A 16,762-nucleotide genomic window follows, 5' to 3' on the forward strand; every position below is an offset into this window, starting at 1 on the left:
TGTAAAACAGCTCATCTACCCTAATTGCAATCCTTCATGAGTGCTGTGAGACGATTCACCAAAAGAGCCAAATTAAATGTCACCACCTCTAATTTGCCACCTCTCTGTATTGCATAGAGAGAACACTCAAGGTATCATGTCTCATAGCAGCTTGAGTATTTACAGAGCACAGCATATACCTTTTGCCAGAGTAGCGAGAAAAGATTGATTTGTCTTTCTGTAGATCTGCAGAGGCTTGAGGCTTTTATTAAGAAACGGCTATTGTATCTCACAGCAACGGAGAGCTAAGAAATGCATCACAAAAGTGAAGGTCTAAGCTACATTCTGCATATTCTCAGAACACCCACCCCTGTGATGTCACCAAATATTTTCAATTCAAATGTATTTCAAATGATGTTTAATGTATTTTTGAAACTCTATGACAACCATAATGGACGGGATGTAACAGAAATGTAACAGAGACTAAATGTGTAATTTCTGGACCATTCAAGAGATACTGAACCAAACTGGAAAATTTGGGATTGATTCCAAATAGATTTCAAACACTTCCTTCATACCATTGGTCAGACAAACCAATAGCCCCACCCCCAAACTCATGCCATTGGTAAGGTCAATGCTATTCTGTTCAGTCCAGCCCAGTTGGCTCTGTCTGATGCAGAGATTATAAACTTGAAAAATCACAATTCAAAACAAAAGAATGTAATAGATTTGCTTTTAACAAAATAATGTTATGCACATGCTCAGAACTACAAAAGCTGAGAGGAAGAAATCCAAATCTGAATCACAAACACTTTGCAACTAGACAATTTCATTCTGGCCTGGTCTCTGAGGAAATGAGTCATGTTGCTAAGAGACCAAAACCCTGGCAGCTAAAGACAAGGAGACAGAAAGAAAGTTTTATCTGGCGATATTAGATAGAACGGCAGGTACTGTAAGTGGGTGGATGGAGAAACAAACACGGTTTGGATTAATGTAAATAAATAAAAACTACAGAAACATAAAATAGAAATATTGAAATGTGAACGAAAAAATAAACTAGATGAGGCCATTTCTAAGTGAATTAACACTGCAATTGCTTCATATAGGCTACACAATTAATACAGTACAGTACAATAAACCATATATAATTTCTACCACTATGCAACATTTTAAAGACAAGGTTAAATAAAGGTTAAATAAAGGATTGAACTGTCACATAAAAAGCTTCATTCTAGCAAACTGCTATTATACTCTATTTATCACTCACACACAGAGCAGGATCCAATTGTATTCATTTTAGGCTTTGTAATTGTTTGTGTGGCTGTTATCAGTTGACCTTTCTCTGAAGGCACTTCCATTAATCTCAATTATTTGATGCCTGTGTGCTGATTTGCTTTCCACACCCATTATCCCCTTATCCAGTGTTTCCCAACCCAGTCCTACGTGGCACCCCTGACAGAATGTTTTAGATCTCTCCCAATATGAAACACCTGTTTTAACTCATGAGCCTGTTAGTGTGTTCATTAGAGAGACATTTCAAACATTCCCAGGGAAGCTGATGAGTTAAATCAGATTTTTCATATTGGGAGGGAAAAAACATTCTGTCAGGGGTGGGGAAACACTGCCCTAACCAACTGTCCCCTTACTGGTCAGAGCCCTGGTCTGACACTTCACAAACTGTCAGCTTTAATTTATATCTCTTGAAGGTGAAGATACCACATGCCAAAATGTTTTAGCATACCTTATACCTTATGTTTTCAGTTCAGAGCATATGTCATGTATATCATGAAGAGATATGGACCCAATATACATACACAGACAGTGCGAAATGTTTAGGTAACTGATATTCAGGTTAGCTAAACCTAATATTTTAAAAAGTCACTGTTGTGTCAGATGTATTTTTATCATTTATTTCACTCATACATTTTCGTTTAAGGGCAATAAGAGTAGATAGTTTCATTAGTGCATGTTTACTGTGTTATGTTACTGTAAAAGCAAGTCAAACAGACATGATGTGTAAATACTAATCAAAGGTTTCAAGCATGAAACACAAATGTCAAACATTTAATTATTCATGTAAAATAATTACATTTGATAAATAGTTCTACATTTAAAATGGAAGGTCACGTTATATTTGAATCACAGTGAGCCAATTAAGAAGGATTAGTTATCTGAACTAATCAAAAATGAAAAATCAATAATGCCTCAAATAGCAAATAAATTGGTTACTTATGCATTCTCACAGAGTTTCAAAACAAAACCGGTGCAATGAGCAAAAATATTACCAGAATCTTGAAAACTACTTAACGTGTAAGAATGTTCTTGCCCACTCACTCAACAGTATAAGAGCAACACTCACAAATGTGTTGTTATTTGCTGCAGGGTATAATGAAAATATTTCCTTGTGTGACAGCGGTCCCAGGCATATCAATTTACATATCCATTTCCAAGATCATATAACCAAAATAGAGTGGAGCACAAACATTTGTTCCAGAGAACAATTTATTTTCATTCCCACTACACAACAACAGTTCCCAAGAAGGCCCACTAGACTGTAAATATGGCTCATTTCCGTCAAAGCAAAGATAAAATAGAGCAGATGCAAAACGGCAGTAGAGAAAATAACTAAAATAGTTTGATGTGTATGATGTGAGAGCACACACTCAGCATGAGCTCTTCAAGATATGTACAGGAAGCCATGGGGGGGCTGGCATCAGGGAGCTCCAGAATCACATCAACGTTCAATTTGGGTTAATGAGGAAAGCAATTGAGTTTGTGAAGGCCCAACTAAACCTAGGAGATTTACAGAAAAAAAATGTTTCTCTGCATATGATCAAAAAGCTTACAGGTCCCTGCAGTTAACTCAAAAGGATTATCAAATCAGTCCAAATCATATGAAGGCGGTATATTTCCGTTAGGTAGTCTTTGTGCCATGCAGCGGAGCACATCCGTTATAGTCTCATAACTGGAGGTTTACTAAATGCGATTATTAAGGACGGTCTCGGCAAGCACTCCATTAAACCGGTCAAATGAGGTTAAACCTCTAATCACTATCTTTGACACAGTAAATATATGAATACCTTAATTAGTTTTAGATTGCGTAAATAAAGAGACGCAATCTATATAGAAATGTCAACGAGCCCCATGGGATTGTGCTGTTTTTGGTAGTCAGCGTTTAGAAGCCAGACTCGATGTATGTTGAGCAGTGTACTCAGCTGAGCTCTCTGCAGAACTTGTCTTGGATCAGAGAATCTTCCCCATGAATAAATGCATGAAGATCTTCACACCACTTTGGAACACTTAACTTAACACAGTCTGATATTGGATTTCAGAGATACACCCCTCAACTTCAGAAATAGATAAACTACACTGCGATTACTACTATTATAGTGTAACTTTAGAAAAATCAATACATTTTGTAATGGATACTTTGTAGTTGATTATTTGGTATGGATATCATTAAAAATGTATTTCTAAACCTATATTTTTTATTTACATATAGGACAATGAAATGTGTCAATATGTTGCATTTGAATTCCAGACAAGCATGTTTAAAGTCATTTGGCCGATCTCAAATGTAAAATAGTCTAATTAAAACTAACCATGCGAAATGATTTCGATTTTCTGCTGTGTTTTATTATTCTTTCATGGTTTTGGATGCGAGACTACGCAAACTCTGTGATTACTGCGGACTTTTATGTTATCTATCAACAACCGTGCGAGAACTGTCGTAAATTACAGCAACGAGTTACTTTACGTTTTACGGCAAGGGCTTTTCACCAGACGGTCTTGGGAGAAGTCGTGCATACATCCATCAATAAATACGAATTCGTATACCAGTAAAGGTAGGTTTCGTGTTAAATACCCTATATACTTTATTACAATCAGAAACATATATGCTTACGACAAGCTACTGCGAATAGATTGGTTGTTCTTTCTACGGAACGAAAGTCAACGTCAGCAAGCATGTGCGGTCCTGAATCAGCCAGCTGCGTTTAAATCCCTAAGTGATCTGCATCTTTTTTAGACTATACAGTTCATACAATGTCGGCGATGTTAGTGAAATATAATATAAATGTAAGCTTCTTGTCAACGGGAAAGGGCAGGATTGTATTGAGTCCGAGATTGTAAGCGACATGACTGTTCATCATGGCCGCTCGTAAAATCTTGATGTTGTAATCTAGACGTGCAGTTGCGCGCAGTGGCCACGATGAGAACAAAGCTGTGGGTCTATTCACTGTAATTATGACTTTTAGGACATGTTTTTCAACCAAAACGCTTCTTATCATGAACCAACTCAAGCCGACAGAGAGTATCAAAAACCTTTTCGCATAGCATTTATTTTTTCTTCTTGTTCGCGCCCTGCAAGATATCTCCCTGACCAATGAGAATGTTGCTGCTAGGTCACGTGTCCGGAACCGGCGGGTCAGACTTCCAGCTGGTTTTCGGGTACAAAGAAGAAAGAACTGCATTATAAAAGTCCCAAAACTGTAGTATGTATATAAAGAGTTTGTTTTCAAAATGAGAACTGGAAAATTAGAATGTAGAGTTTTTTTGTTATGTTATCGTGTTTTTATTCTGCTAGTTAGCTGTATTTAATTAGTTATAATAGGTAAATCTAAGCAAGCAACTGCAGAAATTTATTGAAATGCTAAATAAATAAAAGCGGAGCAGTCTTTCCCACAGATGTTAGTGAGACTATGGGGGCTAAACGTATTTTCCCCTGGGGTGTCCGAGGGCATGCTGCCCCAGAGCCATTAAGAGCGTTTTGCCAACGGAAGTCCAAAACTTTGAGCGTCACCTTCATGGAGCCTTCAAATAGTTCCAGGAAGTTATGTTTTCTCTTAAAATGCTTTATTTTTTTCATATTTTTATTAATTAAATGGCCTTCGTCTTTAAAAGAGGGGTTCAAAGTTTACCTCAGTTGGTCTGTTTAGTCCCATCGCCATGCACTATTGAAATTTAAATAGTTTGCCATTTAAAAACAACTATTGTTTTTGGATCACTGAACTATTTTGATCACTGCAACAGCCTGTGTAATGCGGAGGTACAAAAAACACAATGGGCTTCAGTCGGACTCGACTTCAGCTCTGTTGTTTAGTCACGTTGCTCATTTTAAGCCTCAGAAATGGTGTCTGTCAAGGGACACTAAGTGCAGACTGGTATTTTAGCTGGAAATAAAATGGAAGCTGAACATAATGATGCTAACACCATAAGGTAATGTTATCTGTTTGCTCAGTTATACAATGATTAAATCATGTTTGTACTGGTGGAAAAATGCACTGACTACTGAAAACTTAAAACAATGATGTATTCAGAATGAATTGGCGACGTCTCAAATCCTGGCCATTTCGCGTGTCTGCGTTTCAACCGTGAAAGCTAAAATAGTAGCGAGCAGGCGTGCGAACACAAACTTTTGAAAGGGAATGACCCACATTGATAAACTATTTACAATAAACGCTGCAATATTTCATAAAAAAATAGGCATTATAAGTTTTAATTTCACTTTAATGTTAATAGTGTTATTGATTGTATCTTTTACCAACAATTAAATACTATGTGTCTGATCTTTTGTAAGGAAATGGCAAAGTTCCATGCCCCTGTGATCCAGGAAAACCCATCAGGATGGGGTCCTTGTGCTGTACCCGACAAGTTTAAAGACATGCCCTACCAGCCTTTCAGTAAGGGAGACAGACTTGGAAAGGTAAATTCTAGTATTCTGAGACGGTTCTTTTTGCCTGAAACAGACCGTCAAAATTGTATTGTCCAACGTGTAATTTTCTTGTGTTTTACATAAAAACATCCATTTTACACACAGGTGGCTGACTGGACTGGAGCAACATACCAGGATAAGAGATACACAAGTGATTACATTTAATTCCCCCCCATTGTGTTATACTCTTCTATATGTGCTGTCTTTGCTTATAAGTCATGATCGTACATCTGTTTTTTGCAGATAAATACTCTTCACAGTTTGGCGGAGGCAGTCAGTATGCATACTTCCATGAGGAGGATGAGACCAGCTTCCAGCTGGTAGACACTGCCAAGACTCAGAAGACTGCATATCAGAGGAACCGTATGCGATTTGCTCAGGTATATTCTCTCTTTCTCACATTCTTTCACTCAAATTTTCTCTTAACCTCTTTCATACATTGCTAAGCCATCATTGTATGCTCTCCCCCGATTCTTTTCTACAGCGAAATCTCCGGAGGGATAAAGATCGCAGGACTCTTACTCAGTTCAACATGCAGACCTTGCCTAAGAGTGCCAAGCAAAAGGAAAGGTGTGTTCTGCTTAACCAGTAGAAAGCTTATGTTAGAAGATTGAAAACCCAGTCATTGCACTCTAACCCTCTTTCTTTACTCCAAATAGGGACCGTATGCGCCTGCAGAAGAAGTTCCAAAAGCAATTTGGTGTACGGCAGAAGTGGGATCAAAAGTCGCAGGTATGAAATACATCTTAGTTATTCTGCTTTTTTCATCTTTTACTTTGATATCAGGTCCCTGGTCCCTATTCATTTCTTTTTTTTATGCACTGTTACAGCCATCGTGATTTTCTAGCCTTTAGTCTTTTATTTTTTTGTGTTCGTTCTGCTTCTCTCTTGAGTTATTTTGTTATAGCGCACCCCACCCCCATTCCTTCTGGCGTTTCTACACAACACACGTGTAGTACTGCCATGGCAATGGTTTAGCTTAATTATGTTCCTGAACTATTCTGCAGTTAGTTTAGTTTTAAACGTCTCAAATCATCGTTCGGAGACTATAAAATCTGTCTCTTCAAACAGCAGTCACGTTGTGTGTGTATGCTTGCCTGAAATCAACATAATGCGCACCTGCAGATCTCAGCGGAATTACGTGGTTTTTACTACTTGTCTTTGAAAATGTATAACGTTACAAACACAACTTGAAAGTATGCTGTGACAGATTTTTCAGCCTAAGGACATTGATTTGAGACGTTTAAATCGAAACTAACCGCAATGTTCGCCCCTGTTCATTAGAAAAACAGCTTGCCACAGCTGAGCATATTGACCCACATAATGTATTAACATACATACAGCTAAACTCCAAGTGCCCATTTCCAAAATAACAGAAAATATAGAGTAAGTTTATCACTGGCTTTAGCCTGTGACTGACTTGGCTCCCTTCTCTATCGCATGCTAACGTTATCCTCCTATATATACGGTACATATAAGTCAATTCAAACTGTTGATAAATATTACTTACATCGGCAGCTTTGCTCGTTCAGTTGGTTTCGATCCCTCTTGAAGAACATCTTTGAAGCTAATCCTGCTTGTACTGTCCCAGGTTGTTAAAGCACTCCGGCTTGAAGTGATTCGCACAAACAAGCAGGTTTTTACTTATGGTTTCTGAGGGATTTCCACAAAAAAAAAAAAAAATCCACTCCTGTCTCTTCCGAAGTTAGGACTCTGTGCATCGACTACATTGCATGTTGTCCACAAACTTTAGCCATGGTGTCACTTACACCCCGGTCGCTTGTGAAAACGGCAAAGGCGGCAGCGCCATGAGTGAAATTGATAATATTATAATAAGAGCCTGCGTGCGTCTACGTGGGATCTTGTTTTTCACGTTTTCTGGGAGGCTAAAAGCACTGGGGACCTGAATATAGCACTTAAACAAAGAAAATATATGAATCCAATGGGTCCTAAAAGATTGATATAAGGAAATAAAATTAAGAAGGATCCAAATTCTTGAAAAAAAAGCTGTCGTTAATATCATCTTAAAATTAAGACAGCCTCACAGTTGTCTCAAATCGCAAAAGGTAAGAAGACATGTATTTGGTTGTTTCCCATGTGACGTGTATTGTATTGAACCAGAATCATAATTTTGACGTTTCCTGGCCAATAAGGAATATTTATTTTGATATAATAATGATAGCTCCCTTACTTTAGCTTTCATTACTAAATGCGATGTGCTTGTTATACACACTAAGTTAATTGTATAGATAATCATATACAGTGACCACACGAGCAAGCGAGTGTAATCATATTATTTCATTCTCAAGACAAAAGTTAAGATGTTGTTAAGAAAATATTTGAGAACGTTTTAAGAAATGTTTTGAGAATCGCACTTACAAACATTCTCACAAACTTAAGAACAAGTCTTATATTTTGTCTTAAGAACAGTTTTGTGAATCCGGCACCAGGTTGTTGGTCTTAATTCTCGAACTCTCCTCCTTTCACCACAGACCCAGCTTAAACCCAGAGACTCTTCTGTGGAGGTGCGCAGTGACTGGGAGGTGAAAGAGGAGATGGACTTTCCTAGGCTCATGAAGATGAGATACATGGATGTGGACGACCCAACTGACATGTGAGCATTCTTACTTCAGCCATTTCATAATATTGTGTAAGCACAGTGCTCTCAATAGAGTCCTTCATGCCTTCTCTTTTTCTCAGTGAGTCCTGTGGAGCTCTTGAGCACTACGACAAGGCTTTTGATCGCGTCACCACTCGCAATGAAAAGCCACTCAAGAGCATCAAGAGGATCTTCCACACCGTCACTACCACCGATGATCCCGTGATCCGCAAGGTATACTGAAGCTCCCTCCTGTGTATGTTCTTCCTGGGTGTTAACGAAAACACTAATTCCCCTCTTCTGAACCCGACTCACAGCTTGCAAAGACCCAGGGCAATGTGTTTGCCACCGACGCCATCCTGGCCACTCTGATGTGTTGTACACGCTCTGTTAATTCGTGGGACATTATAGTTCAGCGTGTGGGCAACAAGCTCTTTTTTGACAAGAGGGACAACTCAGATTTTGGTAAGCATGTGGTTTGGTTGCTGTGTTTACAATGTCAATTTAATGAAGTTTTAGCATTTTTTACAAAATCTTCTCTCTCTTTCAGACCTGCTTACTGTTAGTGAGACTGCGAACGAGCCACCGCAGGATGAGGGCAGCTCACTCAATTCCCCCCGTAACCTGGCTATGGAGGCCACTTACATCAATCACAACTTCAGCCAGCAGTGTCTCAAAATGGTTTGTTTAAACAGATTTCTTTCTGTTTTGTCAATTTGAGAAGTGATTATAAACATTGAAGGAATAGTTCACCTTCAAAATGAAAATTCTGTCGTCTGTTACTAGGGATGGGTACCGAAACCCGGTACTGGGGCTAAATTATAAAAGACCGAAGTATCGATAAGCTCTGACGTTAACGGTTCTGCTGTCGGTACTGGAGAAATTAAGAAAAACATTTCCTATTTATTATTGCTAAATAAACGTTACCTAGCATATTTTAACGGACCAACCATTTCAAATTTGCGATAATATTAAAGACATTTACCTGCATTTTCGTTATTCGCAATCTCGCATGCGAAATGTGCATCTTTCCCACACTACACAGAGCTCGGGCGCACACAACACGAGAGCTCGCGCTTAATAGAGTGATGATGGCGGAGAGAACCAAACGGTCTAAAGTATGGTTACATTTCACTCGAGTGGATGCAGACAATGCTCGTTGCAACAAGTGCAACAAGATTTTTGCTTGTAAGAGCGGAAACACACGCAATCTGGAAAAACATCTTTCAAAAGTGCATTATGTGCAGACAAAGAAATGCAAAGTTTTGCAGCTAGACTGCCTAGCTATAGTTCATCATCCACGTCCTCAGGTACGTATACTAGCCTAGCAGTCTTCCTAAATAACAGCGACATAAACATTGCATAAGGTTTCTTTAAATTAGTATGTAATAATTTATTAAACACACATCACATTAAAAAATAGCCTACAGATAAATCTTTAGAGTATTTTTTTCTGCAGTAGCCTAATTAAATCTTAAACATTAAAAATGCTTTCATAGTACTGCATTTAAAATGGATGAATAATAATAAATTATGCTTAAGATATTATAAAGCAGAGCTTACCTAAAATTAATTTGTATTGATGAAATACATAAACTTTTTTTGTGTGTGTACTTTGCAAGAGGTTACAAACCTGTATAACTTTTAAGCCCAAACAGAGTTTACTACATTATGTGAATGTATAGCTACAGTTACAGTGAACCGATCCACTCCAGCATCTGGTCCAATTATGTGTATTATTAAACAACAATAACAAAAAACACAAACAAGCTTAGGCCCGCATGCATTTTATTTTAATTGTCTATGAATAATAGGCGGGTATCAGTCATCTTTTACCTGCATTAAGATATGTTGGGTCAGTAAAGATTGTTTTAAATAGTGAAAAAAACTCCAGCTTAGTTTAGTCTTTCATAAAAAAAACACAACAAAAAGTACCGATAAGAGTACCATTAAAGTACCGGATCGATAAGTGGTATCGATAAAAGAAGTAATACGTTAAAACCTTAACGATACCCATCCCTATCTGTTACTCACCTAGTTGTCATTTTAAACCTTTATGATTTTCTTTCTTCTGCAAAAGATGATATTTTGGAAAATATTGGTAACCAAACCCTTTGTCTTCTATTGTATGGACACAAAACCAGTGCAAGTCAATGGGGACCAATCATATTCTTTTACCGGCATTTTTCAAAATATCTTTTGTGTTCTGGGTTGTAATGACAAGGTGTGAAAATATTGACAGAATTTTCAATTTGAAGATGAACTGTTGATTTAAACGTACTACTATGTTTGGTGTCAGGCAAAAGGCCTTTATTGTGTGAAATCTGTTTTCTTGTGTCAGGGAGGAGAGAGGCACAAGTTCCCCAATCCAAACCCCTTTGTTGAGGAGGACATAGAGAAAAGTGAGGTCGCCTCTGTAGCCTACAGGTATGTGCTGCCCCCTGCTGTTCATTACTAGCCAAATTCAGTTTGGTTATAATGTCAGAAATAACCCTCCAAGGTTTTTGTTCAGATGTTGGATTGTGCAGTATCACCTGGAATGGTGTCTCATTTTTTTCCTGAAAGTGTGAATTTAAATGTCTCTGGTACTTATATCATCCAATGAGGTGTCGATAGACATAAGCTAATATTTCCAGATGTCTGTGCTGACAACTGTACTGTGGGTTTCTTGTTATTGCGCTGACACCATTACTGTAGCAATCAATCTAGATCTGCTTAAAACCAACTTAACTGACCAAACAAATCATATTTCAGTGTTTACAAATAGTGGGTGACTGTAACAACAAATTAATTGGATTTGTGTGCTGTGTGAACAACCTGAGAGTCATGACTATATATACTGTAACTTCCTAACAAAGTCTGTGTTTGGTCAAAAGTGAAAGTAGTGACCCAATTGACTGATTCATAGGTATCGGAGGTGGCAGCTGGGGGAGGATATTGATCTCATCGTCCGCTGTGAGCATGACGGAGTGATGACAGGAGCAAACGGAGAAGTGTCTTTTATCAATGTGAAGACCTTGAACGAGTGGGACTCCCGGGTAAGAGACAGTCAGATTGTTGAACTTCAACATTTTGCGTTGTAGTATTGCATTTGATGGTAATAATACTTGCTCTCTGCAGTACTGCAATGGAGTTGACTGGCGACAGAAACTGGATTCCCAGAGAGGAGCGGTTTTAGCCACAGAGTTGAAGAACAACAGCTACAAATTGGCTCGTTGGACCTGCTGTGCCATTCTTGCAGGATCAGAGTACCTCAAGTTGGGGTGAGTAAACCTGACGTACATCATTACCCATTCCTTATGTATGTGTAATAAATGTATAATACAAATTAGAGGGTTAATTAAGCAATTTCCTTTTAGGTACGTGTCCCGTTATCATGTAAAGGACTCATCAAGGCACGTTGTCCTTGGCACACAGCAGTTTAAACCCAATGAGTTTGCCAGCCAAATTAACCTGAGCATGGAGAACGCCTGGGGCATCCTGCGCTGTGTCATTGACATCTGTCGCAAACTGGAGGAAGGCAAATACCTCATCCTTAAAGACCCAAACAAGGTAAGGCGAAACTCATGCTGTAATGTTGAGTTTTGAGGAATTCAATTTAATTTAAACCATGTAGAGTATAGACAAATTTTGTTTTATGGACATGGACCTCAAAACAAATGTAAAGAGATATTATGAACATGATTTTCAGTAGAAATGTACTGTTTAACACCATAAGTATCTTAATATATTATTTTCTCAAAGCAAAAGACTGCAGAAATTCATATTTGCCTGAAGCAATCACCTTGGAAACCCACAATGACGTCCCTGCCTTAATGTACAGTTATAAATGTATGGCTCTCCAGCTACAGTAAAGTCAAATATTTGTTCCCTAACAGCAAGTCATTAGGGTGTACAGTCTGCCTGATGGAACCTTCAGCTCAGATGAGGATGAAGAGGAGGAGGAGGAGGACGAGGAAGAAGACGAAGAGGGTAGGGGATAAGGGATTCATTTTTAAGAATTAAAAGTCTGTTTATGTTTTCATCTGGTTAATCTGTTTGATGTTTTGTTTCTTCAACAGATGATGATAACTAAGGCGAAATTAATTATCACAGCTGCCGGCATTACGTGTAACTTTGTCAGAGCTGAATAAAGATAATTGAGTATTCATATATAGTGGTCATCTCTTTCTGTTGCGTTCACTATTGACTGCCCTTTAAGTTATGTTATGTTTCAGTTCTGAGGCTTGTAATCATTAGAAATCAATAAAGTAGCATAATACAATAACAATGTTGTCGGTTCAAATGTTCTTATAGATACTTTTTAAACACTAGGACATTAAGAAGAGTGGCAAAGATGAGAAAGAGGTTTTAATGATCATTTAAAGCAGATAAATGTATTCTCTCTGTTTCCAAAACCTAAAAAGGTAATTAATACCAGTTGATAACCATATGGTTAGTCTGAATCAAATGTAGAGAAGTAATTAACATGGATTTCATTTATTAAAACCTATGCTTGATTGTCAGATGCATTATTAGAGGAGTTCTTGTTCCTACCAAAGGTATAATTGAAGAAAGCAAAACATGATTGCAATTTGTTCAAAGTTAGTGGCATTGCTATATTTGTATTGTATTACTAACATTATTCCATTTAATTTATTTTGCTGTCCCAGATGAAATCCAGAGGTATGTTTTTCATTTTTTCATTTAAGATCTGATCAAGCATCTCACTTTGTGCCACAGTAAAGATGTTCTTCCAATCACCTATAGTGCCTGCAACAGAAAACCCATAAGATTATATAACAAATGTTACCGTCATAAAGCAATATGGTGATGTTTTTTTAAACATTTTCCTTAAAAATAAAATGATAAAAGTAAATATGAAATATCTGTGTCAAAACATTGTCGGGTTGTTATCTTTGAACCACAACCTTTGCGCATAAATTGTGGCTGAAGTAGCAGGTCTTGAGGGATAAATTCATAGTTTGCTTTGCGGTCCTGCTTCATGTTTTTAAAAGTGGCCTTTTCCACTACACGGGATATCGCAGCATCATCCAGACTTTTCTCAAAGAACCGGCAGATTTTCTCCACTGCTGTTCTTAAATCCTGAGCAAATTGCATTTATCAGTGCAGGTGTGTTAAAATATTCTGAATGAAAACATATGTAATAAGATGTTTTTGTCTAGAAATGTGCCCACATGCGCGCTCATTTGATTCACCAAAACTCCATAGGCATATAGCCTTAATAAGGTATTCGATTAATGCACACTTACCATGACCATGTCCTCATATGTCAAGAATAGGATGTTATACTGGTGTCTATTAGTGTACCACTCTCTGACATGCTCAAACCAAGAACCACCACCAACTGAAACAAGGTAGGTCTTCTTATCATTTACTTTCAAACACACCTGTATATGGCACGCTATAAATTCAGTTTACCTGGCTTGTTTTTTTGTAATTATGTATCATTCAAACTTTATTGTATCACATTCATCTTTAGACCGATAAGACAGATGCTCACAAAAGTCAACCCACTGAAAATGTGCCTTACCGTTTCCCGATAGGTATTGCTTCAGAAAATCCTCAAAACTCTTTGGTCTCTCAAGTTTGGCCCAGACATGGCAAAAGTGGAAATATGATGCAACATTGTCTTTTGGATTTCTGATCACATACACAATCTGTCATTTTTATAAGATAATATGATTATACACAAAAATAATTATACAATTATAGTCTACACAAGTGGCCTACTGATTTGGCTTTATAACAAATAATACACTGTTAAAAAGGAATTTAAGATTGCTATGCTTAAATACTTAACTTGGCCTTTTTGTTTTTGAGTCCCGGTGGCATTAGTGTGGGTGTAAGATGGGTGGCGAAAAAACGTGGAGATGGGCGTAAGGCATAATCGGGTCTGCCTTCACGGTACTCCAACCAAGGCATCTTCTCAAGATTGTTGGGATATTTAGTTTCTTTAAAGTCATCCTCGCAGATCAAAGTTATGATATTCTGTGCCCATATTGTACCTACAAAAATAAATAAACTTTATTCAGAAATCATCATTAGTTAGCCTATACACGTTTGACACCCTACACACAAATATTTTAACACAAAGATTGCTTATTTTCAAGGTCAGACCTTAATCACATTTCACATGTTGTAATTTTACTTGATTACCATATTTTTTTGATTGATGTAACAATCAATTTTCTATTTTTTACACGCAGGCCTTCATTTTAGATTTTTTTTAAGGTGCACTTATGTCCTACCTGACTTGGGGTATGTCACCAAAAAAATGTCACTGTCACGAATCTCAAAATGTTGAAGTGAGTCCAAATATTCCTCAGTGATTTCTCCTTTTGCAAAAATATAACCTTTATACTTGCATAGAAACTCGCTGAGGTTTTCCATTACGGAGCTTTTGTCCACGTGTACTGCGTAGACACCTGCCAAGCATACACAAAAAAGTTGTAAAGGTTTTGAGTTTGCTGGGTGATTAAAGTTAACCTTTGGACTTGCATCCATTTGGAAATAGCCCCATCAGGTGTTAAAAGAAAGGATATTTTCTTGAATACACTTATCATTAAATAAATTTGTATAAATCAATCCAGCAACAACCTTTTCAGGTTTACGATTTTACATATTTAATGGTAGCCTGCTATAATTACCATAAGGAAGAATTAGGCCTATATCTATTGGTAAATAATAATTATGTAATTTTGATGTAGAATATTATAAATAAATGAGTTAATAAAAAATAACAATAAAGTTACATTTGAAATAATTTCTTGATCTTTAATTAAATTAACAGCTTCATGAAATAGCAATGAGCAACAAGCTTGATCTTCATAGTTTGAACTTTGGATATGTACTGTAGATCAATAAAAGAGGCTGTATATAATAATCAGGATTGATACAAGACAACATACTACTTTTCAGTTATAACAAACACAGAACTAAACAGGAGTAGATCTTCACATATAACATAATAATGTGAATAGATTTGTGAGTATAGCAGCAAAATAGGGTTCAGACTTCCAGAACATGTATGCAAGAGGAGGATCACACGCTCAAGGTTATACTTTTTACGAAATATTCCACTATATTCATAATTTATTTGTGGCTTTTGTAAAATTATTGTTCTCTCAGAAAAAACATGAATGACTCGTAATTACCATTGCTTGATAAAGGGAAATTTTACTTTTAGATGTAATCAGCTATGTCAGTTGCTAAGGAAATAAGGCAAAATTGCAATGATTATCTGATCAGTTTGGCACTTGGAACACTGATGGGCCTTTTTTTTTAATATCCTACTTTTCTACTATTAAAAGATCTAAAACTTCAAAATGATAAGGTGTTCACGAATTTAAAATTGAATGAAGAAATTAGTCTCAACAGAGCAAGTCCAATGTAACATTATTATCAAGCGAGCTATGAATTTAATAGCCAGTTACATAAAATTTTATGGCTGTCTTTATTGCAACCAATTTAACAACACTAATGTAACTTTTGTAGCATATGATAAATTAAACTGTTCACTTGAGAGGTGGAATAAGATTGAAACTTTCACATCATTTTTTTTTGTGATGTTAGTGAAGTTAATGAGTTATATTTCTGTGTATGTTGTTTATCAACAGAACACGGCCTTAATTTCTCTGACTGGCCTACACTGAAGCTTGTCATGATTGGGGTGAGAGAAGCTGGAAAAAGTGCCGCTGGTAATGCTATTCTGGGCAAAAAAGCATTTGATGAAGTTGGTGTTAAAACCAAAGTGAGTGTCTCTGGTAAGGGTCTGGGACAAGGGATACAGTTATTGGTGGTTGACACACCAGGCTGGGAATGGTTCAACATCCGTGGCACCTCTGCATCAACATGGACTCTTAAGGAGGAGATTATTAGAAGTATGAGTCTGTGCCAACCTGGTGCCCATGCCCTGCTGTTGGTTGTGCCACTGTCATTCTCGTTCTCCAAGAGTGAACGCTGTGCCATCGAAGAGCATGTACAACTATTTGGCCCAGAAGCCTGGAATTATAGTTTGGTGCTCTTCACCATCCAAGACAGAAAGCAGTTGCGGGGTTCCAGCGTGACCCAGGAAGTGGAGGAGAATGAGGAGCTCCACAGGCTGGTTGAGAAATGCGGAGGCCGTTTCCATCCTCTGTACAGCACACCTCAACGAGGAGATAACCAGGTTGCTAAACTTCTGACTAAGATCAAAAATATTGTGGCTAGTAATGGAGATGTGGTGCTCTCCAGCGAGAAGATACTTAAACGGGCCCAGGAATCAGAGATATGAGGAGAGAAGAGATGAAGAAGAGGGAAACAAACAAACAAACAAACGGATTTGAATAATAGGAGAGGGAAAAGCAAGGACAACAGGATTAAATCAGACCCACACATGCTACACCTCAAAAAGCCTCAAGAGGGCATCATTTCTCTCCTGTACTATCGGATCAGGATGCAGAGTGCATTATATTCTGTCACGCAATTCA

General features: G+C 37.5%; 3 protein-coding genes across 3 annotated transcripts; 2 read left to right on the top strand and 1 right to left on the bottom strand.

The window, feature by feature from the left end:
* The first annotated feature begins 3,726 nt into the window (after positions 1-3,726).
* On the top strand, positions 3,727-12,443 carry eif3d (eukaryotic translation initiation factor 3, subunit D). The gene is made up of 16 exons (XM_056752985.1): positions 3,727-3,824; positions 5,558-5,683; positions 5,798-5,843; positions 5,936-6,072; positions 6,177-6,262; positions 6,352-6,424; positions 8,185-8,306; positions 8,393-8,525; positions 8,609-8,756; positions 8,842-8,972; positions 10,633-10,718; positions 11,200-11,329; positions 11,412-11,554; positions 11,651-11,843; positions 12,170-12,263; positions 12,353-12,443. The coding sequence occupies exons 2-16, from the start codon at positions 5,561-5,563 to the stop codon at positions 12,364-12,366; spliced, it is 1,659 nt and encodes a 552-aa protein (XP_056608963.1). The 5' UTR covers positions 3,727-3,824; positions 5,558-5,560; the 3' UTR covers positions 12,367-12,443.
* Positions 12,444-12,623: 180 nt separating this feature from the next.
* Positions 12,624-15,980, bottom strand: sult3st1 (sulfotransferase family 3, cytosolic sulfotransferase 1). Its single transcript, XM_056753011.1, is given in 6 exon segments — positions 12,624-13,043; positions 13,202-13,376; positions 13,544-13,638; positions 13,825-13,951; positions 14,082-14,299; positions 14,543-15,980. Coding segments are annotated over 6 exon segments (993 nt in total). The 5' UTR covers positions 14,799-15,980; the 3' UTR covers positions 12,624-12,921.
* LOC130426305 (GTPase IMAP family member 4) lies at positions 12,817-16,730 on the top strand. Its single transcript, XM_056753007.1, has 2 exons — positions 12,817-12,956; positions 15,911-16,730. The coding sequence occupies exons 1-2, from the start codon at positions 12,944-12,946 to the stop codon at positions 16,564-16,566; spliced, it is 669 nt and encodes a 222-aa protein (XP_056608985.1). The 5' UTR covers positions 12,817-12,943; the 3' UTR covers positions 16,567-16,730.
* Positions 16,731-16,762: the final 32 nt, after the last annotated feature.

The sequence above is a fragment of the Triplophysa dalaica genome, chromosome 7, assembly GCF_015846415.1.
Source record: "Triplophysa dalaica isolate WHDGS20190420 chromosome 7, ASM1584641v1, whole genome shotgun sequence".
Classification (NCBI taxonomy): domain Eukaryota; kingdom Metazoa; phylum Chordata; class Actinopteri; order Cypriniformes; family Nemacheilidae; genus Triplophysa; species Triplophysa dalaica.

Bases quoted from the DNA above. Each gene is read 5' to 3' on its own strand.
- eif3d (XM_056752985.1), top strand. From the start codon at position 5,561: ATGGCAAAGTTCCATGCCCCTGTGATCCAGGAAAACCCATCAGGATGG. The intron at 8,757-8,841 runs GTAAGCATGTGG...TCTCTCTTTCAG, and splicing joins GAGGGACAACTCAGATTTTG to ACCTGCTTACTGTTAGTGAG. The intron at 10,719-11,199 runs GTATGTGCTGCC...ACTGATTCATAG, and splicing joins GTCGCCTCTGTAGCCTACAG to GTATCGGAGGTGGCAGCTGG.